The 26,218-nt window shown below is 47.3% G+C and overlaps 1 protein-coding gene across 3 annotated transcripts in view; it reads right to left on the bottom strand.

Annotated features, from left to right (window-relative positions):
* The window catches only part of LOC134909605 (major facilitator superfamily domain-containing protein 8-like), a 304,598-nt gene that overhangs the window by 165,964 nt on the left and 112,416 nt on the right, over positions 1–26,218 (bottom strand). For 2 of the 3 annotated variants that reach the window (XM_063916651.1, XM_063916649.1), the window contains exon 7: positions 13,526–13,826. In XM_063916651.1, coding sequence (XP_063772721.1) covers positions 13,526–13,826 — 301 coding nt within the window. The remainder of the gene's footprint in view (positions 1–13,525; positions 13,827–26,218) is intronic. The other variant, XM_063916650.1, reaches the window with a different exon arrangement.

Genomic DNA, 26,218 nt, shown 5'->3' with positions numbered 1-26,218 from the left:
CGTCGGGGCCTTCCTGGCCTCACACCACGCAACATATTTTCGCCAAATGCGGTGATAATGGTTTGCGGTCACTTCTTTCCTAGCTTTAATCAGCGTAGGAATGACTTCCTCCGGAATGCCCTTTTCCTTCAGGATCCGGTGTTCAACCGCCATGCCGTCAAACGCAGCCGCGGTAAGTCTTGGAACAGACAGGGCCCCTGCTGCAGCAGGTCCTGTCTGAGCGGCAAAGGCCATGGGTCCTCTGAGATCATTTCTTGAAGTTCCGGGTACCAAGCTCTTCTTGGCCAATCCGGAACAACGAGTATAGTTCTTACTCCTCTTCTCCTTATTATCCTCAGTACCTTTGGTATGAGAGGAAGAGGAGGGAACACATAAACCGACCGGTACACCCACGGTGTCACTAGAGCGTCCACAGCTATCGCCTGAGGGTCTCTCGACCTGGCGCAATATCTTTCTAGCTTTTTGTTTAGGCGGGACGCCATCATGTCCACCTGTGGCTTTTCCCAACGGTTTACAATCAGTTGCAAGACTTCCGGATGAAGTCCCCACTCTCCCGGGTGGAGGTCGTGTCTGCTGAGGAAGTCTGCTTCCCAGTTGTCCACTCCCGGAATGAACACTGCTGACAGTGCTAACACGTGATTTTCCGCCCATCGGAGAATCCTTGTGGCTTCTGCCATCGCCGTCCTGCTTCTTGTGCCGCCCTGTCGGTTTACATGGGCGACTGCCGTGATGTTGTCTGACTGGATCAGTACCGGCTGGTGTTGAAGCAGGGGTTTTGCCTAACTTAGGGCATTGAAAATGGCCCTCAGTTCCAGAATATTTATGTGTAGGGAAGTCTCCTGACTTGACCATAGTCCTTGGAAATTTCTTCCCTGTGTGACTGCCCCCCAGCCTCGAAGGCTGGCATCCGTGGTCACCAGGACCCAGTCCTGTATGCCGAATCTGCGGCCCTCTTGTAGATGAGCACTTTGCAGCCACCACAGCAGAGACACCCTGGTCCTTGGAGACAGGGTTATCAGCCGATGCATCTGAAGATGCGATCCGGACCACTTGTCCAACAGGTCCCACTGAAAGGTTCTTGCATGGAACCTGCCGAATGGAATTGCTTCGTAGGAAGCTACCATCTTTCCCAGGATCCGCCTGCAGTGATGCACCGACACCTGTTTTGGTTTTAGGAGGCCTCTGACTAGAGATGACAGCTCCTTGGCCTTCTCCTCCGGGAGAAACACTTTTTTCTGTTCTGTGTCCAGAACCATCCCCAGGAACAGTAGACGTGTCGTAGGGACCAGCTGTGACTTTGGAATATTTAGAATCCAGCCGTGCTGTTGTAGCACCTCCCGTGATAGTGCTACCCCAACCAACAACTGCTCCCTGGACCTCGCCTTTATCAGGAGATCGTCCAAGTACAGGATAATTAAAACTCCCTTCTTTCGAAGGAGTATCATCATTTCGGCCATTACCTTGGTAAATACCCTCGGAGCCGTGGATAGACCAAACGGCAACGTCTGGAATTGGTAATGACAATCCTGTACCACAAATCTGAGGTACTCCTGGTGAGGATGGTAAATGGGGACATGCAGGTAAGCATCCTTGATGTCCAGTGATACCATGTAATCCCCCTCGTCCAGGCTTGCAATAACCGCCCTGAGCGATTCCATCTTGAACTTGAATTTTTTTATATATGTGTTTAAGGATTTCAAATTTAAAATGGGTCTCACCGAACCGTCCGGTTTCGGTACCACAAACATTGTGGAATAGTAACCCCGTCCTTGTTGAAGTAGGGGCACTTTGACTATCACCTGCTGGGAATACAGCTTGTGAATTGCCTCTAACACTGCCTCCCTGCCTGAGGGAGTTGTTGGTAAGGCAGATTTGAGGAAACGGCGGGGGGGAGACGTCTCGAATTCCAGCTTGTACCCCTGAGATACTACCTGAAGGATCCAGGGATCCACCCGTGAGCGAGCCCACTGATTGCTGAAGTTTTTGAGACGGGCCCCCACCGTACCTGGCTCCGCCTGTGGAGCCCCAGCGTCATGCGGTGGACTTGGAGGAAGCGGGGGAGGACTTTTGCTCCTGGGAACTGGCTGTATGCTGCAGCTTTTTCCCTCTACCTCTGCCTCTGGGCAGAAAGGACGCGCCTTTAACCCGCTTGCCCTTATTGGGCCAAAAGGACTGTACCTGATAATACGGTGCTTTCTTTGGCTGTGAGGGAACATGGGGTAAAAATGTAGACTTCCCAGCTGTTGCTGTGGAAACGAGGTCCGAGAGACCATCCCCGAACAACTCCTCACCCTTATAAGGCAAAACTTCCATGTGCCTTTTAGAATCTGCATCACCTGTCCACTGCCGAGTCCATAACCCTCTCCTGGCAGAAATGGACATTGCACTTATATAAGATGCCAGCCGGCAAATATCCCTCTGTGCATCTCTCATGTATAAGACTGCGTCTTTAATATGCTCTACGGTTAGCAATATAGTGTCCCTGTCTAGGGTATCAATATTTTCCGACAGGGAATCTGACCACGCAGCTGCAGCACTGCACATCCATGCTGAAGCAATAGCTGGTCTCAGTATAATACCTGTGTGTGTATATACAGACTTCAGGATAGCCTCCTGCTTTCTATCAGCAGGTTCCTTTAGGGCGGCCTTATCCGGAGACGGTAGTGCCACCTTCTTTGACAAGCGTGTGAGCGCTTTATCCACCCTAGGGGATGTTTCCCAACGTGACCTATCCTCTGGCGGGAAAGGGTACGCCATTAGTAACCTTTTAGAAATTACCAGTTTCTTATCGGGGGAAGCCCACGCTTCTTCACACACTTCATTTAATTCCTCAGATGGAGGAAAAACTACTGGTAGTTTTTTCTCTCCAAACATAATACCCTTTTTTGTGGTACCTGGGGTAACATCAGAAATATGCAACACATTTTTCATTGCCTTAATCATGTAACGTGTGGCCCTATTGGAAGTTACATTAGTCTCATCGTCGTCGACACTGGAGTCAGTATCCGTGTCGACAATCTGAGGTAGCGGGCGTTTTAGAGCCACTGATGGCTTTTGAGACGCCTGGGCAGGCACAGGCTGAGAAGCCGGCTGTCCCAAATTTGGTATGTCGTCAAACCTTTTATGCAAGGAGTCGACACTGTCGCGTAATTCCTTCCACAAAACCATCCACTCAGGTGTCGACCCCGCAGGGGGTGACATCACATTTATCGGCATCTGCTCCGCCTCCACGTAGGCCTCCTCATCAAACATGTCGACACAGCCGTACCGACACACCGCACACACACAGGGAATGCTCTGACAGAGGACAGGACCCCACAAAGCCCTTTGGGGAGACAGAGAGAGAGTATGCCAGCACACACCAGAGCGCTATATAACAGGGATTAACACTATAACTGAGTGTTTTCCCTTATAGCTGCTTATATCATATATTGCTGCGCCTAAATTTAGTGCCCCCCCTCTCTTTTTTACCCTTTTGTGCTTGAAACTGCAGGGGAGAGCCAGGGAGCGATCCTTCCAGCGGAGCTGTGAGGGAAAAATGGCGCCAGTGTGCTGAGGGAGATAGCCCCGCCCCTTTTTCGGCTGACTTTTCTCCCGCTTTTTTTATGGATTCTGGCAGGGGTATTTATCACATATATAGCCTCTGGGACTATATATTGTGATTTTTTGCCAGCCAAGGTGTTAATATTGCTGCTCAGGGCGCCCCCCCCCCCCCCAGCGCCCTGCACCCATCAGTGACCGGAGTGTGAGGTGTGCATGAGGAGCAATGGCGCACAGCTGCAGTGCTGTGCGCTACCTTGTTGAAGACCGAAGTCTTCTGCCGCCGATTTCCAGGACCATCTTCATGCTTCTGGCTCTGTAAGGGGGACGGCGGCGCGGCTCCGGGACCGAACGATCGAGGTCGGGTCCTGTGTTCGATCCCAGAAGCCCAAACTATCTCCAGTCAGGTAGGTTCGCTTCTTCTCCCCTTAGTCCCTCGTAGCAGTGAGTCTGTTGCCAGCAGATCTCACTGAAAATAAAAAACCTAACATAAACTTTCTTTTCTAGGAGCTCAGGAGAGCCCCTAGTGTGCATCCAGCTCAGCCGGGCACATGATTCTAATGGAGGTCTGGAGGAGGGTCATAGGGGGAGGAGCCAGTGCACACCAGTTAGACCTAAAGCTTTCTTTTAGTTGTGCCCAGTCTCCTGCGGAGCCGCTATTCCCCATGGTCCTTACGGAGTCCCAGCATCCACTTAGGACGTCAGAGAAATATATTTTCAAAGCTCTGACCACATCGAGAGACTTCGAATCCGCCAAGGCGTCAGTAGCCACTGGTACCACAATAGGCTGGTTTACGTGAAACGATGAAGCCACTTTTGGCAGAAATTGCTGACGAGTTCTCAACTCCGCTCCATCAGCATGGAAGATTAAATAGGGGCTTTTGTGAGACAAAGCCGCCAATTCAGATACCCGCCTTGTGGATGCGAAGGCCAACAACATGACTACTTTCCAAGTAAGGAATTTTAACTCAACCTTACGTAAAGGTTCAAACCAATGAGATTGCAGGAACTGCAACACCACATTAAGATCCCACGGTGCCACTGGGGAAACAAAGGGAGGTTGGATGTACAGTACGCCTTTCATGAAGGTCTGAACTTCTGGAAGGGAGGCCAATTATTTCTGAAAGAAAATTGATAAGGCCGAAATTTGTACTTTAATGGAGCCTAACTTTAGGCCCGCATCCACACCTGCTTGCAAAAAATGGAGCAAAAGCCCCAGCTTTAAGTCCTCCGTAGGAGCCTTCTTGGATTCACACCAAGACACATTTTCTCCAAATACGGTGGTAATGCTTTGCCATTACTTCTTTTCTAGCCTGAAGAAGTGTGGGAATGACTTCACTGGGAATACCCTTTCGGGCTAGGATTTGGCGTTCAACCGCCATGCCGTCAAACGCAGCCGCGGAGGTCTTGATACACGCACGGTCCTTACTGAAACAGGTCCTCTCATAGAGGAAGAGGCTAGGGCTCTTCTATGAGTAATTCTTGAAGATCTGGATACCAAGCCCTCCTTGGCCAGTCCGGAACAATGAGGATCGCCTGAACCTTTGTTCTTCTTATGATCTTTATCAACTTCGGAATGAGTGGAAGTGGAGGGAACACATAGACCGACTGAAACACCCACGGTGTCACCTGGGAGTCCACCGCTGTCGCTTGAGGGTCCCTCGACCTGGAACAATATCCCTGAAGGTTTTTGTTGAGGCGAGACGCCAGCATGTTTATTCGAGGAATTCCCCAACGACTTGCCACTTCTGCAAAGACCTCTTGATGAAGACCCCACTCTCCTGGATGGAGATCGTGTCTGCTGAGGAAGTCTGCTTCCCATTTGTCTACACCCGGAATGAAGACCGCTGACAGAGCGCTTACATGTCTTTCCGCCGAGCGGAAAACTTTTGCGGCTACTGCCATTGCCGCTCTGCTCTTCGTTCCGCCCTGGCGGTTTACGTACGCCACTGCGGTTAAGTTTTCCGACTGAATTAAGACGGGTAGATCGCGAAGAAGATGTTCCGCTTGCAGAAGGCAATTGTAAATAGCCCATAATTCCAGAATGTTTATTGCAGACAAGCTTCCTGGCTTGACCATTTTTCCTGGAAATTCTTCCCCCTGAAAGACTGCTCCCCAGCCTCGGAGACTTGCATCCATGGACACCAGGATCTAATCCTGGATCCCGAACCTACGTCCCTCTAGGAGGTGAGAGCTGTGTATCCACCACAGAAAAGATATTCTGGTCCTGGAAAATAGGATTATTTTCCGGTGCATGTGCTAGGGGAGACCCGGACCACATGTCCAACTGGTCCCGCTAACACCACTCTGGCATTTAACCTGCTCACCGAATGGCCTCATAGGCCGTAACCATCTTCTTTCTCAACGGAACGTATTGATGGATTTACACTATTGCAAATCTGATCCGAAAAGATATATACCAATAGGTAAAAGATCGGGCGCTGTAGGTTGCCGCACCTCTAATGCTGCTGCTAATTATAGTGGGGTAGTCACACCCAATTAGATAACAAAACACAAACAAACAGTAGCAGCGCTAATTAAATTAATAATGCATGAAGGATTGAGTAATAAAACTTTCTATTTAATAAAATGGCAATCTATAGCCACAATTAAACCACACATGTACACAGCTCATGAAATGAATAATTAAAAATGGGTCTCAACTTATAATTGCCTCTGATAAACCGTCCGTTCCTATTTAGTGAACTGGATAAGCAGATGATATGATTTAGGTGAAAAAAAACATTCCGGACGCGTTTCGCTGTAAGCACTACAGCTTTTTCAAAGGATATGAAAAAGCTGTAGTGCTTACAGCGAAACGCGTCAGGAATCTTTTTGGGTCATCATCTGCCACTTCATATTTGCTCAAATCCGGACCAGAACTGGACGTTTACTGTTGCAGACAGATTGTGGAAATAACCTCCAACACCAAACAACTTACCACCCTAAGGAGATGGACACCGCAAAATACTGAGGAACCTGCTTGGACGTTTACATACACCAAAGATTTCCAAGGGACTGCACCTCTAGCGGCATTGGTAAAGTTGGAAGGCTAGGACTGCGCAGTCAGTCTGTTTTTTTCACCTAAATCATATCATCTGCTTATCCAGTTCACTAAATAGGAACGGACGGTTTATCAGAGGCAATTATAAGTTGAGACCCATTTTTAATTATTCATTTCATGAGCTGTGTACATGTGTGGTTTAATTGTGGCTATAGATTGCCATTTTATTAAATAGAAAGTTTTATTACTCAATCCTTCATGCATTATTAATTTAATTAGCGCTGCTACAAATCTGATCCGACTCTGGATCCTCAGATATCTTTTCACTGGAAAAAACAAACTCTCAACAGTTCTGCATCTAACCTTATTCCCAAGTCAGACATCCGCGTCGTTAGGATCAACAGTGATTCTGGCAAGTTCAGGAGCCAACCACTGTGCTGAAGAACTGTCAGAGATAAAACCACGATTTGTACCACTTGTTTCTTAACCTCTCCATAGTCAGGAGAGCGTCCCAGTACAGAGTAATAATGACTTTTACTATTGAAGGAAAACCATCATACTGCCATCACTCCGGTGCATTGGCAATGACAGTCCTAAATAGCAAACCCAGGTAAGCCTAATGTGGAAGAAACCGTACGTAGACCCGCTTTCTCCTTTTACAGATTGGAGATCCCTGTCCTGAGAAATTCCATCTTGTAGTAGACTCGGTAAGATCTATTTGAAAAATCAGTGAGGGGAATCATCTGGAAACTCCAGTATGTCTCCTTTGGGACTCTTTCCTTAACTCACTGGTCCATGTCCATTCCAGGACTGAGTGAAGAGTATTAGACGTGGTCCCACCGGTGTGGGCTCCCGCAAGATAGACCCAGCGACATTCGGTGGATGTGGTAGAAACAGAGGATGATCTCTGCTTTAGCGAACTCGAAAAAGCTGCTGACCTCTTACCTTTTCACCTTCCTCTACCTGTCAAGGAGGGGAAAAAAACGTATCCATCCTGTTGAAATGACTGCATCCTACAAAAATGCGTCACACACCATTGTGAGGGAACATAGCACAAGAAGGTAGACTTACCAGTGGTATCTGCCGAGATCAACTTAACAAAGCCATCCCCAAACCAGGTTTCACCTTTATAGGTAAGATACTCCAGTACTTCTCGGAATCAGCCTCAGCATTCCAGTGGTGAATCCACAACGTCCTAGCTGAGACCGCCACGGAATTGGCCCGCGAACCCAAGAGTCCTATACCTCTTGTAGTCACACGGCAGTATGCTGCAATGTTCTAGAAATGACCCAACTAGAGAGTATCCCATCTCTCCCCAGGGTAATTATATCGGACGACAAGGTAACCGACCAATTCTGAATACAAGCACTCCCCCAAGCGCATATAATGCAAATATAATCACAGCATATAATTAAAATATCACTTAGCTTCCTGTATACGATCCTTTGTGACAGGGCCCCGTGCAGAACAGGGGTTGACTCTCACTTTATTCTATTCACGGCGGGAAAAGAATAACACTCGGACTCCTCGTGAGGATTTGAGACCATCTTGTCACGGCTGACCTAGAGCTTTCAACAGAGCGAACAGCACATGAAAAGGAATAACTTTACTTCAGCATTCATTATAATTTTTAATATGAATATACACGTTTAAATACACATATTCACACATATATCTATATATATATATCTATATATATATCTATATATATATATATATATCTATATATATATCTATATATCTATAGATCTATATATATATATATATATATATATATATATATATTTCCTATATATATATATTATTTGTCAGGAACAGCAGGGTCCCTAGTGACGTTAATACATTCTTAATGTGTATGAAACATGTACTGAATGCCGATGTTGTGGATCTAATCAGGAACATCATGGTCGACATAAGAAATAATATTCATGTCGATATCAGGGAGTAGTAACTGGGCAAAATAACATTTCTGCGACCCCGAGTGGTCTGAGGGAAATATATTATTAATATTACGCCCTCCACAAAAATTAGTACTTCTGTGTTCGAGGCACAGATCTATGCAACCGTACCATACATACATATATATATATATATATATATATATATATATATATATATATATATATATATATATATATATAAAAACACACATACATACAGGTATAGCTTTCTGAAATGCATCACCTTATCATGTCAATTTTTACCCAGACAGATTAGTTGGTGCCGACAGGGTCACCCAGATACATCTGTGTCTCCCATATAGTTTTCTCATTGAAAAAACATACATCTACTGACATGTTAACACTTGTTTACATGAACCAAGTACCATCAGGAGTCGGCGGTGCCGACAGAGACATTCCCATAGCCGTTCGTGGCAGAGCCCTCAGCCTCAGACATGCCGACTATAAGGGATAGACCCAGTACTTTCTGTCAGGGAAACACAGCAGACGTTTACCAGCTCTTTTACACCATACTAATTATATACTGTGCTTCATTTTTTCATATATTTTGCACTAAACAACTGTGTCCCCACCTTGTTTTCCACTGTGAACTGTTCAGCAGTGCTTTTGGCAGGGCCAGCGTCTTTGAGGAGAAAATGGCGCTTGTTAGAGCTGTGAGGGCTAAGCCACGCTCCCTTAATGGCGCGCTTCAGCCCCGCTATTTCCTATATATTTATACTGGCGGGGGTATGTATTTAGTGCCCAGGCACTTAATATCTCTCTTGCCAGTCTCCATCTGAGGTATACATGCTGCCCAGGGCGCCCCCCCTGCGCCCTGCACCCTTGTAGTGCCGCTTGTGTGTGGGGGCAATGGCGCGCAGCGAGCCCGCTGCGCGGTACCTCAGACAAAGTCTTCTGCCATCACTGAAACATAGAAACACAGAATTTGACGGCAGATAAGAACCACTTGGCCCATCTAGTCTGCCCCTTTTTTTTTATCCTTTAGGTAATCTCAACCCTTTTTGAACCTTAATTCTTTGTAAGGATATTCATATGCCTATCCCAAGCATGTTTAAATTGCTCCACAATCTTAGCCTCTACCACCTCTGATGGGAGACTATTCCACTTATCCACTACACTTTCTGTGAAGTAATTTTTCCTTAAATTTCCCCTGAACCTCCCCCCCCCTCCAGTTTCAGTGTATGTCCACGAGTTCTAATATTTCTCTTCCTTTGAAGAATGTTTCCCTCCTGAACTTTGTTAAGACCCTTGATATATTTGAAAGTTTCTATCATGTCCCCCCTTTCCCTTCTCTCCTCCAAACTATACATGTTAAGATCTTTTAGCCTTTCCGGGTACGTTTTGTGATGTAGGCCATGCACCATTTTAGTTGCCCTTCTTTGTACACTCTCTAATGTATTTATATCTTTCTGGAGATATGGTCTCCAGAACTGGACACAGTATTCCAGATGGGGCCGCACCAATGACCTATACAGTGGCATTATCACTTCTTTTTTCCTACTACTGATTCCTCTCCCTATGCAACCAAGCATCTGACTTGCCTTTCTCATTGCTTCGTTGCATTGCTTTCCTGCCTTCAAGTCACTTGAAATAGTGACTCCTAAATCCCTTTCCTCCTCAGTAGTTTCCATTATAGTACCCTTGATACTATATTTAGCCTTTGGGTTTTTGAGACCCAAGTGCATGATTTTGCATTTAGTCTTCTGTTCTTCATTTACTCACCCGGCTTCTTTCTTCTGGCTCTGCAAGGGGGGTGACGGTGCGGCTCCGGGAACGAGCAGCTAGGCGTACCAAGTGATCGGACCCTCTGGAGCTAATGGTGTCCAGTAGCCTAAGAAGCAGAGCCTTTGAACTCACAGAAGTAGGTCTGCTTCTCTCCCCTCAGTCCCACGATGCAGGGAGCCTGTTGCCAGCAGGTCTCCCTGAAAATAATAAACCTAACAAAGTCTTTTCAGAGAAACTCAGGAGAGCTCCCCTGTGTGTGACCAGTCTCACTGGGCATATAATCTAAACTGGAGTCTGGAGGAGGGGCATAGAGGGAGGAGCCAGTTCACACCCATTCAAAGTCTTAAAGTGTGCCCATGTCTCCTGCGGATCCCGTCTATACCCCATGGTTCTCGAAGCATCCCCAGCATCCTCTAGGACGTATGAGAAAGTATACAAAATCATAAAAACATTCTCTGCCAGAGGAATAACCCAAGACAAAAATATAATAAGAACTCACCCGTGCATCCCACACCCTTTCCCTTTTTTTGTTTTCTGTTTGAATTTTCAATAAAAACTTAAATTTTGAAGAAAAACAACAAAAAAACAAACAAAACATTTTGCATTAAATATACATCCACATTTTATGTGCTTCCCCATCTGTAAAGGTGCATACACACGATGCGATGTGTGAAAAGTTAGCACATATCACCCCATGTGTATGCAGCTTGCAATACTGATGTGCGCTCCCTCAGGGTCGGTATTGCAAGAAAAAATAGACTGTGCAGTTTCAAATATAGTCAAAATTGTATATAGTTAAAATCACACATAGTCAAAATCGCAAGTAAATATAGTCAAAATTGGTGGTTTTGGGCTCCGGGGAGTTCAAGGGAAATCGCATAGTTAACATCGGCACATAGTCAAAATCTCACCGTGTGTATGCACCTTCATAGGCGTGCGCACGGGGAGTGCCTGGTGCACACAGACACCCCCTAATGTCCGGCAACCCAACGAAGCACCCCCCCCCCTGCACACACGCCTGCTGCAGTGATCGTCGAGCACTCGCAGGGGGTGCAGCGTCAGACGGTTAATTGCCTGCCCTGATACACAGTCCAGCAGGTGGTAGGCTCCGTATTGGCTCTCCCCCCTGCCTGCTTAACAGCAGCATGGTCTGAGGGAGAGCTGCGAGGCGGCAGGGAGTCCCTACACAGTCCAGCAGGCGATGGGCTCCGGGTTGGCTCTCCCCCCTGCTTGCTTAACAGCAGCATGGGTGCGGGAGAGCTGCCTGCGAGGCGGCAGGGAGTCCCTATGATGTCAGCATAGATATGTCCCACTGTGTCAAAGCTGTCATGCGATGTTCCCTCTAATCCTCAAAGGTATTGTTTTCAGTTTTAACAAACTACTAAACATTTATTCCTTACTCCCCTATTGTGCACCTGTCTCCCTGCATCCAGCAATTGCTCCCCTGCACCCTCAAACTGACCCCTGCACCTTGAAACTGCCTTCCTTTCTTCCCCTGTACATGCCCACCAACAATGTGCACCTTACACGCCTGCATCCTACACCTTGCCTCCCTACACCCCGTAACTGCCCACCTCTGTACCCTACACCCTCAGAATGACCACCTCTGCACCCTGCACTTTCCCTCCCTACACCCTGTAACTGCCCACCTCTGCACCCTACACTTTCCGCCCACCTCTGCACCCTACACCCTGTAACTGCCCACCTCCGCACCCTACACTCTGTAACTGCCCACCTCTGTACCCTACACTTTCCCTCCCTACACCCTGTAACAGCCCACCTCCGCACAATACACCCTGTAACTGCCCACCTCCGCACCCTACACCCAGTAACTGACCACCTCTGCACCCTACACTTTCCCTCCCTGAATCCTGTAACAGCCCACCTCTGCACCCAGCACCAAGGGCTGTAAGCCGATGCCAACAATGTGCACCTTCCACGCCTGCATCCTACACCTTCCCTCCCTACACCCCGTAACTGCCCACCTCTGTACCCAACACCCTCAGACTGACCACCTCTGTACACTACACTTTCCCTCCCTACACCTTGTAACTGCCCACCTCTGCACCCTACACTTTCCGCCCACCTCCGCACCCTACACCCTGTAACTGCCCACCTCCGCACCCTACACCCTGTAACTGCCCACCTCTGTACCCTACACTTTCCCTCCTTACACCCTGTAACTGCCCACCTCCGCACAATACACCCTGTAACTGCCCACCTCCGCACCCTACACCCAGTAACTGACCACCTCCGCACCCTACACCCTGTAACTGACCACCTCTGCACCCTACACCTTGTAACTGACCACCTCTGCACCCTACACCCTGTAACTGACCACCTCCGCACCCTACACCCTGTAACTGACCACCTCCGCACCCTACACCCTGTAACAGACCACCTCCGCACCCTACACCCTGTAACTGACCACCTCCGCACCCTACACTTTCCCTCCCTGAATCCTGTATCAGCCCACCTTTGCACCCAGCACCAAGGGCTGTAAGCCGATGTAACATCTATTCTCTGCAAAGTTTCAGAAGTGGAGTTTTGTGGGGATTGGGTGAAAGATGAGGAGATGGAAGAATGATGATGAGGAATGTGGAGTAGGGGCTTTACTGTGGTGTAATGTGTATAAGGGGCTCTGCTGTCTGGTGTTATATAATAACGGACACAACTGTGTGGTCAGGTGTAACGTGTATAGCGGACGTTACTGTGCGGGGTATTGTTAATATCGGATACTACTGTGCGGTGAACAATGGACACTACTGTGCGGTGTAATATGTGAAGTGTAGGGGGATGGTGAAAGATGCAGACAGGAGATAATGGTGTGGCTGAGAGACACAGGGAGGAGAAGGTGTGGCTGACAGACGCAGGGAGGAGATGATGTTGTGGCTAAGAGATGCAAGGAGATGATGGTGTGGCTGAGAGACGCAGAAGGCATGTGATATCCTACATGAATAGTGAATACTGACTGAAGACGCCATCTGCCCAGGAAAGATACGTTCCTTCAAAGGTTCCCTGTTGTGAGAAACCATCATATAGGTAATGTACATATGGAATGAAAAGGAATGTCAACAGGCGGCACTAGACACGCCCAGTAAGTGGTGCTCAACATGCCCCTCCGTTGGTGCACCCCCTAATAAAATGTGCTGTGCACGCCTATGTGCACCTTTAAGCTCTCACTACACAAAGCAAAGTGCTTTCTAGGCACAAAAGTAGTAACAATGACTCTGCTAGGCAATCATTTCCTTTGTTTAGCATCTCACAGAGATATAGGATTAGAATCTGCTCTCACCCATCACTGGCTTTATATTATGAAGGCTTCCACTTGGTTCCCCACTTTGGGAGTAAAGATGATCACCTATTGTTGGACATGAAGAGGGGGTGGCTGCATTCTCCTTGTCTGAGAAATCATCTTGGTTGGATGGGGGTTCATGATTGCCATTGATGGTGCCATACAAGGGACTTGGTATGTTAGCTTGTTTCAAAAGAGGTTCATGCTCCTGAGTCTGTGGTTCCGACGTATTCAACGGAAGATCAGAAAACATGAATATCACCATGAGCTGCATCAGTGTCCAAAGAGCACACATGAAGATCTGAAGGGGTTAATAAAAAACAAACAAACAAATGAAACAATATTGATATAATCTATAACTGAACCCCATATAATAAAAGACTTACGGTAAATGTTATTTTTTATTTTTAATGTAACAACCTATTTAGACACAAATTGTTCATTGAATTAAACAAAATAATAATAATAATAATAATCAATGCATGGGAATTAGTGAAGCCAAAATACCACTGGAAAATGTACCATATTTTGGTAGAGGTAAATATGCAGGTAGAGCCTTAGCTTTTACTGCTGTTACACTACTGGAACCAGTAGAAAGCTTGAAAAAAAATAAGAATTTACTCACCGGTAATTCTATTTCTCGTAGTCCGTAGTGGATGCTGGGAACTCCGTAAGGACCATGGGGAATAGCGGGCTCCGAAGGAGACTGGGCACTCTAAGAAAGAATTAGGACTACCTGGTGTGCACTGGCTCCTCCCTCTATGCCCCTCCTCCAGACCTCAGTTAGGGAAACTGTGCCCGGAATAGCTGACACAATAAGGAAAGGATTTGGAATCCCGGGTAAGACTCATACCAGCCACACCAATCACACCGTACAACTCGTGATACTATACCCAGTTAACAGTATGAACAACAACTGAGCCTCCCGAATAGATGGCTCCAAACAATAACCCTTTAGTTAGTCAATAACTATATACAAGTATTGCAGACAATCCGCACTTGGGATGGGCGCCCAGCATCCACTACGGACTACGAGAAATAGAATTACCGGTGAGTAAATTCTTATTTTCTCTGACGTCCTAGTGGATGCTGGGAACTCCGTAAGGACCATGGGGATTATACCAAAGCTCCCAAACGGGCGGGAGAGTGCGGATGACTCTGCAGCACCGAATGAGCAAACTCAAGGTCCTCCTCAGCCAGGGTATCAAACTTGTAGAATTTTGCAAACGTGTTTGAACCCGACCAAGTAGCAGCTCGGCAAAGTTGTAAAGCAGAGACCCCTCGGGCAGCCGCCCAAGAAGAGCCCACCTTCCTCGTGGAATGGGCTTTTACAGATTTAGGATGCGGCAGTCCAGCCGCCGAATGTGCAAGTTGAATCGTGCTACAGATCCAGCGAGCAATAGTCTGCTTTGAAGCAGGAGCACCCAGCTTGTTGGGTGCATACAGGATAAATAGCGAGTCAGTTTTTCTGACTCTAGCCGTCCTGGAAACATATATTTTCAGGGCCCTGACTACGTCCAGCAACTTGGAATCCTCTAAGTCCCGAGTAGCCGCAGGCACCACAATAGGTTGGTTCACATGAAAAGCTGATACCACCTTAGGAAGGAATTGGGAACGAGTCCTCAATTGCGCCCTATCCATATGAAAAATCAGATAAGGACTTTTACATGACAAAGCCGCCAATTCTGATACCCGCCTGGCCAACGCCAAGGCCAACAGCATGACCACCTTCCACGTGAGGTACTTTATCTCCACGGTTTTAAGTGTCTCAAACCAATGCGACTTTAGGAAATCCAACACCACGTTGAGATCCCAAGGTGCCACTGGGGGCACAAACGGGGGCTGAATATGCAGCACTCCCTTAACAAAAGTCTGAACTTCAGGCAGTGAAGCCAGTTCTTTTTGGAAGAAAATCGACAGAGCCGAAATCTGGACCTTAATGGAACCCAATTTTAGGCCTATAGTCACCCCTGACTGTAGGAAGTGCAGAAATCGACCTAGCTGAAATTCCTCCGTTGGGGCCTTCCTGGCCTCACACCAAGCAACATATTTCCGCCATATGCGGTGATGTTTTGCGGTCACATCTTTCCTAGCTTTAATCAGTGTAGGAATGACTTCCTCCGGAATGCCCTTTTCTTTTAGGATCCGGTGTTCAACCGCCATGCCGTCAAACGCAGCCGCGGTAAGTCTTGGAACAGACAGGGCCCCTGCTGCAGCAGGTCCTGTCTGAGCGGCAGAGGCCATGGGTCCTCTGAGATCATTTCTTGAAGTTCTGGGTACCAAGCTCTTCTTGGCCAATCCGGAACCACGAGTATAGTTCTTACTCCTCTCCTTCTTATTATTCTCAGTACCTTGGGTAGGAGAGGCAGAGGAGGGAACACATAAACCGACTGGTACATCCACTGTGTCACTAGAGCGTCCACAGCTATCGCCTGAGGGTCCCTTGACCTGGCGCAATATCTTTTTAGTTTTTTGTTGAGGCGGGACGCCATCATGTCCACCTGTGGCCTTTCCCAACGGTTTACAATCATTTTGTAGACTTCTAGATGAAGTCCCCACTCTCCCGGGTGGAGGTCGTGTCTGCTGAGGAAGTCTGCTTCATAGTTGTCCACTCCCGGAATGAACACCGCTGACAGTGCTATCACGTGATTTTCCGCCCATCGGAGAATCCTTGTGGCTTCTGCCATCGCCAACCTGCTTCTTGTGCCGCCCTGTCGGTTTACATGGGCTACCGCCGTGATGTTGTCTGACTGGATCAGCACCGGCTGGTGTTGAAGCAGGGGTCTTGCCTGACTTAGGGCATTGTAAATGGCCCTTAGTTCCAGAATATTTATGTGTAGGGAAGTCTCCTGGCTTGACCATAGTCCTTGGAAGTTTCTTCCCTGTGTGACTACCCCCCAGCCTCGAAGGCTGGCATCCGTGGTCACCAGGACCCAGTCCTGTATGCCAAATCTGCGGCCCTCTAGAAGATGAGCACTCTGCAGCCACCACAGCAGAGACACCCTGGTCCTTGGAGACAGGGTTATCAGCCGATGCATCTGAAGATGCGATCCGGACCACTTGTCCAACAGATCCCACTGAAATATCCTTGCATGGAACCTGCCAAATGGAATTGCTTCGTAGGAAGCTACCATCTTTCCCAGGACTCGCGTGCAGTGATGCACCGACACCTGTTTTGGTTTCAGGAGGTCTCTGACTAGAGATGACAACTCCTTGGCTTTCTCCTCCGGGAGAAACACTTTTTTCTGGTCTGTGTCCAGAACCATCCCCAGGAACAGTAGACGCATTGTAGGAACCAGCTGCGACTTTGGAATATTCAGAATCCAGCCGTGCTGTTGTAGCACTTCCCGAGATAGTGCTACGCCGACCAACAACTGCTCCCTGGACCTCGCCTTTATAAGGAGATCGTCCAAGTACGGGATAATTAAAACTCCCTTTTTCCGAAGGAGTATCATCATTTCGGCCATTACCTTGGTAAATACCCTCGGTGCCGTGGACAGACCAAACGGCAACGTCTGGAATTGGTAATGACAGTCCTGTACCACAAATCTGAGGTACTCCTGGTGAGGAGGGTAAATGGGGACATGCAGGTAAGCATCCTTGATGTCCAGTGATACCATGTAATCCCCTTCGTCCAGGCTTGCAATAACCGCCCTGAGCGATTCCATTTTGAACTTGAACCTTCTTATATAAGTGTTCAAGGATTTCAAATTTAAAATGGGTCTCACCGAACCGTCCGGTTTCGGTACCACAAACATTGTGGAATAGTAACCCCGTCCTTGTTGAAGGAGGTGTACCTTGATTATCACCTGCTGAGAATACAGCTTGTGAATCGCCTCCAGCACTGCCTCCCTGTCTGGGGGAGCTGTTGGCAAGGCTGATTTGAGGAAACGGCGAGGGGGAGACGTCTCGAATTCCAGCTTGTACCCCTGAGATACCACTTGTAGAATCCAGGGATCCACCCGTGAGCGAGCCCACTGGTCGCTGAAGTTCCGGAGACGGGCCCCCACCGCACCTGGCTCCGCCTGTGGAGCCCCAGCGTCATGCGGTGGACTTAGAGGAAGCGGGAGAGGACTTTTGTTCTTGGGAAGTGGCTGTATGGTGCAGCTTTTTCCCTCTACCTCTGCCTCTGGGCAGAAAGGACGCGCCTTTAACCCGCTTGCCTTTCTGGGGCCGAAAGGACTGTACCTGATAATACGGTGCTTTCTTTGGCTGTGAGGGAACATGGGGTAAAAATGTCGACTTCCCAGCTGTTGCTGTGGAAACGAGGTCCGAGAGACCGTCCCCAAACAATTCCTCACCTTTGTAAGGCAAAACCTCCATGTGCCTTTTAGAATCTGCATCACCTGTCCACTGCCGAGTCTACAATCCTCTCCTGGCAGAAATGGACATTGCATTCATTCTAGATGCCAGCCGGCAAATATCCCTCTGTGCATCTCTCATGTATAAGACTGCGTCTTTAATATGCTCTATGGTTAGCAATATAGTGTCCCTGTCGAGGGTATCAATGTTATCAGACAGGGAATCTGACCACGCAGCAGCAGCACTGCACATCCATGCTGAAGCAATAGCCGGTCTCAGTATAATACCTTAGTGTGTATATACAGACTTCAGGATAGCCTCCTGCTTTCTATCCGCAGGCTCCTTTAAGGCGGCCGTATCCTGAGACGGTAGTGCCACCTTCTTTGACAAGCGTGTGAGCGCTTTATCCACCCTAGGGGATGTCTCCCAACGTATCCTGTCTTCTGGCGGGAAAGGGTACGCCATTAGCAACTTTTTAGAAATCACTAATTTCTTATCGGGGGAAGCCCACGCTTCTTCACACACTTCATTCAACTCATCAGATGGGGGAAAAACCATTGGTTGCTTTTTCTCCCCAAACATAATACCCTTTTTTGTGGTACCTGGGTTAATGTCAGAAATGTGCAACACATTTTTCATTGCCGTAATCATGTAACGGGTGGCTCTGTTGGAATGTACACTAGTCTCATCGTCGTCGACACTGGAGTCAGTATCCGTGTCGACATCTGTGTCAGCCATCTGAGGTAGCGGGCGTTTTTGAGCCCCTGATGGCTTTTGAGACGCCTGGGCAGGCACGGGCTGAGAAGCCGGCTGTCCAACATCTGCTATGTCGTCAAACCTTTTATGTAAGGAGTTGACACTGTCGCGTAATTCCTTCCACATATCCATCCACTCAGGTGTCGACCCCGCAGGGGGTGACATCACATTTATCGGCACCTGCTCCGCCTCCACATAAGCCTCCTCATCAAACATGTCGACACAGCCGTACCAACACACCGCACACACACAGGTAATGCTCTGACTGAGGACAGGACCCCACAAAGTCCTTTGGGGAGACAGAGAGAGAGTATGCCAGCACACACCACAGCGCTATATAATGCAGGGAGTTACACTACACAAGTGATTTACCCTATAGCCGCTATATATATAGTATATGCGCCTAAATTTAGTGCCCCCCCCCCCCCCCTCTTTTTTACCCTATTGAGCCTGGAAACTGCAGGCGAGAGCCTGGGGAGCGTCCTTCCAGCGGAGCTGTGAGAGGAAATGGCGCCAGTGTGCTGAGGGAGATAGCCCCGCCCCTTTTTCGGCGGACTTCTCCCGCTCTTATAATAATAATGTGGCAGGGATATTTTACACATATATAGCTTCTTAGGCTATATTATGTGTGATTAGCCACTTTAAGGTACTCTTATTGCTGCCCAGGGCGCCCCCCCCCCCCCCCCCCCAGCGCCCTGCACCCATCAGTGACCGGAGTATGTGGTGTGCACAGGGAGCAATGGCGCACAGCTGCAGTGCTGTGCGCTACCTTAATGAAGACCGGAGTCTTCAGCCGCCGATTTCCGTGAAGATCTTCATGCTTCTGGCTCTGCAAGGGGGACGGTGGCGCGGCTCCGGGACCGGACGACCGAGGCTGGGCCTGTGTTCGATCCCTCTGGAGCTAATGGTGTCCAGTAGCCTAGAAGCCCAAGCTAGCTGCAAGCAGGTAGGATCGCTTCTCTCCCCTAAGTCCCTCGTTGCAGTGAGTCTGTTGCCAGCAGATCTCACTGAAAATAAAAAACCTAATAAATACTTTCTATACTAGAAGCTCAGGAGAGCCCCTAGTGTGCAACCAGCTCGAGCCGGGCACAGATTCTAACTGAGGTCTGGAGGAGGGGCATAGAGGGAGGAGCCAGTGCACACCAGGTAGTCCTAATTCTTTCTTAGAGTGCCCAGTCTCCTTCGGAGCCCGCTATTCCCCATGGTCCTTACGGAGTTCCCAGCATCCACTAGGACGTCAGAGAAAGAAAAAATAGTCCTAAAAATGAGTCTTCATACTCTGGGCATCTTTGCAACATACGGCACGACTGTCGATGCAACTGAGACGCTACACTACAAGTAGCACACCATATTTTTATTTAAATGTTGCATCATAGGCGTGCGCAGCACATTTTATTAGGGGGTGCACGACTGGAGTGGCATGACTAGAACTGCCTACTGGGCATGTCTAGCACCGCCTACTGGGCTAGTATGTATATATATATATATATATATATATATATATATATATATATATATTTGCAAAGATATGCCCGGCACTCAAATCTTTACTGAAGTCTTCGCTGCGGTGCCCTTCTCATGGCGTATGATAGCTCCACTATGCAGCAACAAAGATATACAGGCGGCACTCGGCAGACTTGAAACAGACGATTAAGCAAACGTCATTTTAATAACCACAGGCCTGTTGTTATGAAAATAACGTTTGCTTAAACGTATGTTTCAAGTCTGCTGAGTGCCGCCTGTATATCTTTGTTGCTATATATATATATATATATATATATATATATGGGTTACAAACACACACACACACACACACACACACATTATAATATACTGTATATCAGTGCCGTAACTAGACATTTCAGTGCTGTGTTCAAAAAACAGCATCGGCACCCCCCAATACACAAAATAGGGCTAGTGCGCACCGTAGGCACGCAACAAAAATATAGGGGCGTGGCTTCATGGGAACGGAGAGTGGTCACAAAACAATAACAATTCCTATTACGCTGTAAAGTAGTCCCCATTATTAAAATGAAACTGCACAGTAGCGCCACTTACATACATTATACCAGATAGAGCCTCTTTTACACATTACGGCAGGTAGAGCTCCCTTTTACACATTACACCATATAGAGTCCACTTTTACACATTACAGCAGGCATAGTCCCCCTTTTTAGACATTATGGCAGGCAGAGTACCCTTTTTACACAGTACAGCAGCAGAGTCCCTCTTTTTACATATTACGCAGGCAGAGTCCCCCTTTTTACACAGTACAGCAGCAGAGTCCCCTTTTTACACATTACGTAGGCAGAATACCCTTTTTACACATTACGGAAGACAGAGTCACCCTTTTTACATATTACACTAGGCAGAGTCCCCTTTTTACACATTACATCAGCAGAGTCCCCCTTTTAATCACATTACGCAGGCAAAGTCCCCCTTTTTACACATTACAGCAGCAGAGTCCCTCTTTTTACACAGTACAGCAGCAGAGTCCCCTTTTTACACGTTACGCAGGCAGAATACCCTTTTTACACATTTCAGAAGACAGAGTCACCCTTTTTACACATTAGGCAAGGCAGAGTCCCTCTTTTTACATATTACACTAGGCAGAGTTTCCTTTTTACACATTACATCAGCAGAGTCCCCCTTTTTACACATTACGCAGGCAGAATTCCCACACATTATGGCAGGCTTTTACAAAGGGAAGGAGGGTGAGAGAGAGGGAGACAGAGAATGAGAGAGAGAGGGAGAGAGATAAAGGGAGGGAGAGAGAGAAAGGGAGAGAGTGAGTTATAATTATGTTTGCTCCGGGGCAGCACTAAGAGCAGTGGGCGAATGGTAGCGTCCCTCCAGCACCGCCCTGCAGTATGACATAATGTCCCCGATGTCACTGTACTGGCCTGAGGAGGCGTCCGAGATACAGTAGGTGTGTGGCTCACGGGACTCGGGAGAGCAGCATCTCTGCCTCCACATTCTGCCCCCTATGGCCTTGCTCCGGGGTCACCGCAGCTGCGTCTTCTCAGAAGCTAGTCTGTGCTTCCCTTCATTGACTGCCTCCTCCGCTGCCCATAGTACCCAGCCAGAAGGGAGAGGAGGCGGAGCACACACACAAGACAGGCAGCGCTGACTGACTCCGCAAAGGAAAATGGGAGGAGCTGCTGCAGCCAGGCATGCGCAGCAGTCCTCCTCCCGAAGCGGTCGCCATATTTGTTAGGGGCATCCGATGCCAGCATACGCTGACTGCCCCACCAGCTGTGCCGGCGCCGCATCCCCCATTGCTCCCGCTCTGGCGCTACTGCAGGCGGCTCAGATCAGATGTGCGAGACCAGAGCCGCCCGCGGCTCCGACCATCGTGTACTAACTACCGCAGACATCAATGTACGGATTGCAGGCATGCAGTGCAGGGGGTGCCTGTGAGCACCAGGCACCCCCTGTGCGCACGCCTATGTGTTGCATCTTTGTCACATTGGAGACGTAGTGAAAAACTGCTCATAGTGTACCAGAGATGTTGGGCTGTAGCTTTAACCGAACAGGAATTGGTATAACACACGTACAAAGTCGCAGGTAAAGCACAACGGAATGTGGAGTGAGGAAAACCTGCAGTTGCTCATATCGGAGCCCTTTTTACACAGAAGAAAATCCCAGTGGTCAGTGTACACTAGTAATGTAGTTATGTCGCTTATATTTGTTTAATTATGTTTTTTGAGTGAAAAAGATGCTTGGTGCAGCAGAGACCCCCTGGGACCTTGAGTGCCAAGAAGGGCTATTTGGCACAACCGAAGCCACAGTGTATGCGGACACACCTGTATCTTTTGTTCTTGGCATGGCTCTATCTGGGTGCAGATACAGCAGTGTGGGAATAAACAATAAAAAAAGAAACTAAAAACTGGTGCACATGACTGCATGGCTTTATGCTTGATAAACGGAGACAGTGACTGACAGCTTGACAATCTTGCTTTGCAATAAAAAAAAAAACATGATCTGGACTGTTTGATTCATACACAGCAGCAGCAGCAGCAGCAGGACCACTGATGTCCTAGCAAGTCACATAAATGTAATCTCAACGGGATGCGGTTATGTGACTGGCAGTCGGGAAACCACCAGTCACTATACCGACGCCGGGATCCCAATCGGTGAATAGCCCCACGGTCGGCATGCCAACCAACAGGGACTATTCCCACTCGTGGGTGTCCACGATACCCATAGAGGGGGAATAGAACCTGTGGCGAGCGCAGCGAGCCACCGAGCCCGCAGGGGGCTCTGATGCGCTCGCCTCCCCTTATATATTAAACAGGTTGAGTATCCCATATCCAAATATTCCGAAATACGGAATATTCCGAAATACGGACTTTTTTGAGTGAGAGTGAGATAGTGAAACCTTTGTTATTTGATGGCTCAATGTACACAAACCTTGTTTAATGCACAAAGTTATAAAAAATATGGGCTAAAATGACCTTCAGGCTGTGTGTATAAGGTGTATATGAAACATAAATGCATTCTGTGCTTAGACTTAGGTCCCATCACCATATCATCTCATTATGGTATGCAATTATTCCAAAATACGGAGAAATCTGATATCCAAAAATACCTCTGGTCCCAAGCATTTTGGATAAGGGAGACTCAACCTGTAGTACATTTTCCCAGCAATAATGTATAGTTGTAAAGTTAAAAGGAAAACTGAAGACTCCCAACATTAAGAAAACATTAATTTGTCTGACTTGCCCATACATGCAACTGCGTTTATCACTGTAATTTTACGAGCTCAGATACCTTCTGATTTCGCTAAGGTTGGTGAATCTGGTTTTAGATCTTCAAGTGTAGACAAAGTAAAACCCACCCAAAAGATTTACATTTTTCCCTCAGGTCATTCTGTATAATGTATAGTTTCACAAACTAATGGTTATTGCATGAAGTTTCATCTAGTACAGTATGTAACTGAGGTTGCAGATTGTTAATAACATTCCAGCAGCTGTTGGAAGATACAAGGTATTTGAAATTACAACTTGTATTTCAGATACAGGAAATATTAACTCTTACCATGCCTACATTTACATGCTCTATCTGCATTTTGCCTTAGAGAAATCAGTTTTCCAGCATGGTCACGAATATAGGGTCTTATTCAAGTTTGTTAGCAAACCAAAAAAGCACACAACTGAGCAAAACATTGTTGCACTGCAGGTGGGGCAGATGTAACATTGTGCAGAGAGCGTTCGAATTGGGTGGGGTGTGTTCAAACTGAAATCTAAACTGCAGTGTAAAAAATAAGAAGCCAGTATTTACCCTGCACAGAAACAATATAACCCCCCTCCCCCCCAAATCTCTCTGTACATGTTATAGCTGCCCCACCTGAGCACCTGCTTGCTCTTTTGGTTTGCTTACAGACCTGAATAACCTCCATAATCTACAAAGCGAGTATAATTGTATACCAAAAATAATCACTTGTTTTGCAACAATCTTCTCGGTGGGATGCAGTCAGAGATCCCGACTATCAGAATACCGACAGCATCACCCCAACGGCCACAATCCTGATGGCAGAGCCGTAACTAGGTGTGTGCTGGTGGTGCCTTGCACACAGCGCATATGCACTGTGGGCGCAGTACCGCCGGCAACACCCGTAGTTTCTGTGTGCTGTGCAGCTGCGGGTAGCAATGCCCCAGCCATCACCCCTATATTTTAGGGGCGTGCCTATGGTGTGCACTGGCCCTGTTTTGTATGTGATACGTGGGGGCGCAGATGCTGTTTCTTGCACACAGCGCTAAAATATCTAGTTACGGCACTGCCTGATGGTAAGTACCAGCAGTGGCTGCAGCGTCTACTACCTTGTGCAGGGGGGATGGGGGCTGCTAAGCACATATAAACTTACATGTAAAGATGTATGTAATATATGTGCTGAGGTGTATCCGGGATCGGCAGCCTCAGTGCAGAATTAATGACTCGACATTAGGCTTCACTCTATTAAGTTTATTAAGCATGCCCCAGATTCTCATTGGCTAGTGCCACAGGAGTCTGGGGACAAGCTTAGGAGTGGGAAGCCTAATGCTGAGTCCCGGGTTCTGCATGGCGGCTGCGAAATACAGCGCCGCTGCCGATCCGGGACACACGCCAGCACATATATTAAATACTTCTTCATATGTATGTCCTTAGTGGTCTTTCCCCCCCCCCTTCCCCTGCACAAGATAGTCAGTGCTGCAGGTGACGCTGCTAAGTACTCGGGGGTTTAGGGTTAGCCTTGGGGATGGGGGGTGGTTAGGGTTAGTCTGTGGAAAGGGAGGTTTAAAATACTCACTGGGATTCGTTGGGATTTTAAACGTTTATATGCAGTCGGCATTCTGAGTTGGTAGAAATGTACTTACTATGATTTAAACTTCAAAATAAAAACACACACACACATATATATATATAAAAATTATATTATATATATATATATATATATATATATGTGGAGGCAGGGGAGAAGAACAAGCGCCATATGGTGTAGTAATTTAGATAAATCGAAATATTGTAGACACATATATAAATTGTAAGTACCGGATGAATTCTTGTGATCAGGCCTGTCTGTCTCTCTTTATTCTCAGTGGCTGTTCCCCACCTATATATCAGGAGACAAAGATCATCGCCATATAGTGTAGTATCCTTGCAGATTTCTTAGGGAACCCTCCCCTATATTTCATGCGTACCAAATCAAAAATTCAATCTAGCATATAGGATATACTTATATCCAGGTGGCTCAAGTCGGTCCAGTAAGGTGTATTGGCTCATTCAATCGCAAGCTACTGCCTTGTATAGCAATACCAAGTTTTTAATCAGCAAACATAATATACATATAAATCAATAAAATGAAATAAAATAAAATAAGAAATCTTAGCTTAGTGATATAGGCAGTAGGTAGGTAGGTCAGTCTCAACGCGTTTCGCCTTTAGGGCTTCCTCAGGAAGCCCTAAAGGCGAAACGCGTTGAGACTGACCTACCTACCTACTGCCTATATCACTAAGCTAAGATTTCTTATTTTATTTCATTTCATTTTATTGATTTATATGTATATTATGTTTGCTGATTAAAAACTTGGTATTGCTATACAAGGCAGTAGCTTGCGATTGAATGAGCCAATACACCTTACTGGACCGACTTGAGCCACCTGGATATAAGTATATCCTATATGCTAGATTGAATTTTTGATTTGGTACGCATGAAATATAGGGGAGGGTTCCCTAAGAAATCTGCAAGGATACTACACTATATGGCGATGATCTTTGTCTCCTGATATATAGGTGGGGAACAGCCACTGAGAATAAAGAGAGACAGACAGGCCTGATCACAAGAATTCATCCGGTACTTACAATTTATATATGTGTCTACAATATTTCGATTTATCTAAATTACTACACCATTTGGCGCTTGTTCTTCTCCCCTGCCTCCACAGAATTGCATGACTGAATATACCCAGGTCATATCTTGAAGAACTGAGCAGCCACCAAAGAAGTTTGGGAGGTGTCTATAGAGTACGAAGCCATTGCTAGAAAGTTACTGATACGGAACATTCACGACCGATTAAGTCCTAACATTTGGACATTTGACGACCCCTTCCTTTGAAGGAACATTTGAACGTTAGACAAAGCGCACTGACCTAAAAAA

The sequence above is a fragment of the Pseudophryne corroboree genome, chromosome 4, assembly GCF_028390025.1.
Source record: "Pseudophryne corroboree isolate aPseCor3 chromosome 4, aPseCor3.hap2, whole genome shotgun sequence".
Taxonomy (NCBI): Eukaryota; Metazoa; Chordata; class Amphibia; order Anura; family Myobatrachidae; genus Pseudophryne; species Pseudophryne corroboree.
The sequence above is the reverse complement of the archived record's forward strand: the minus strand, read 5'-3'. Positions and strand labels throughout refer to the sequence as shown.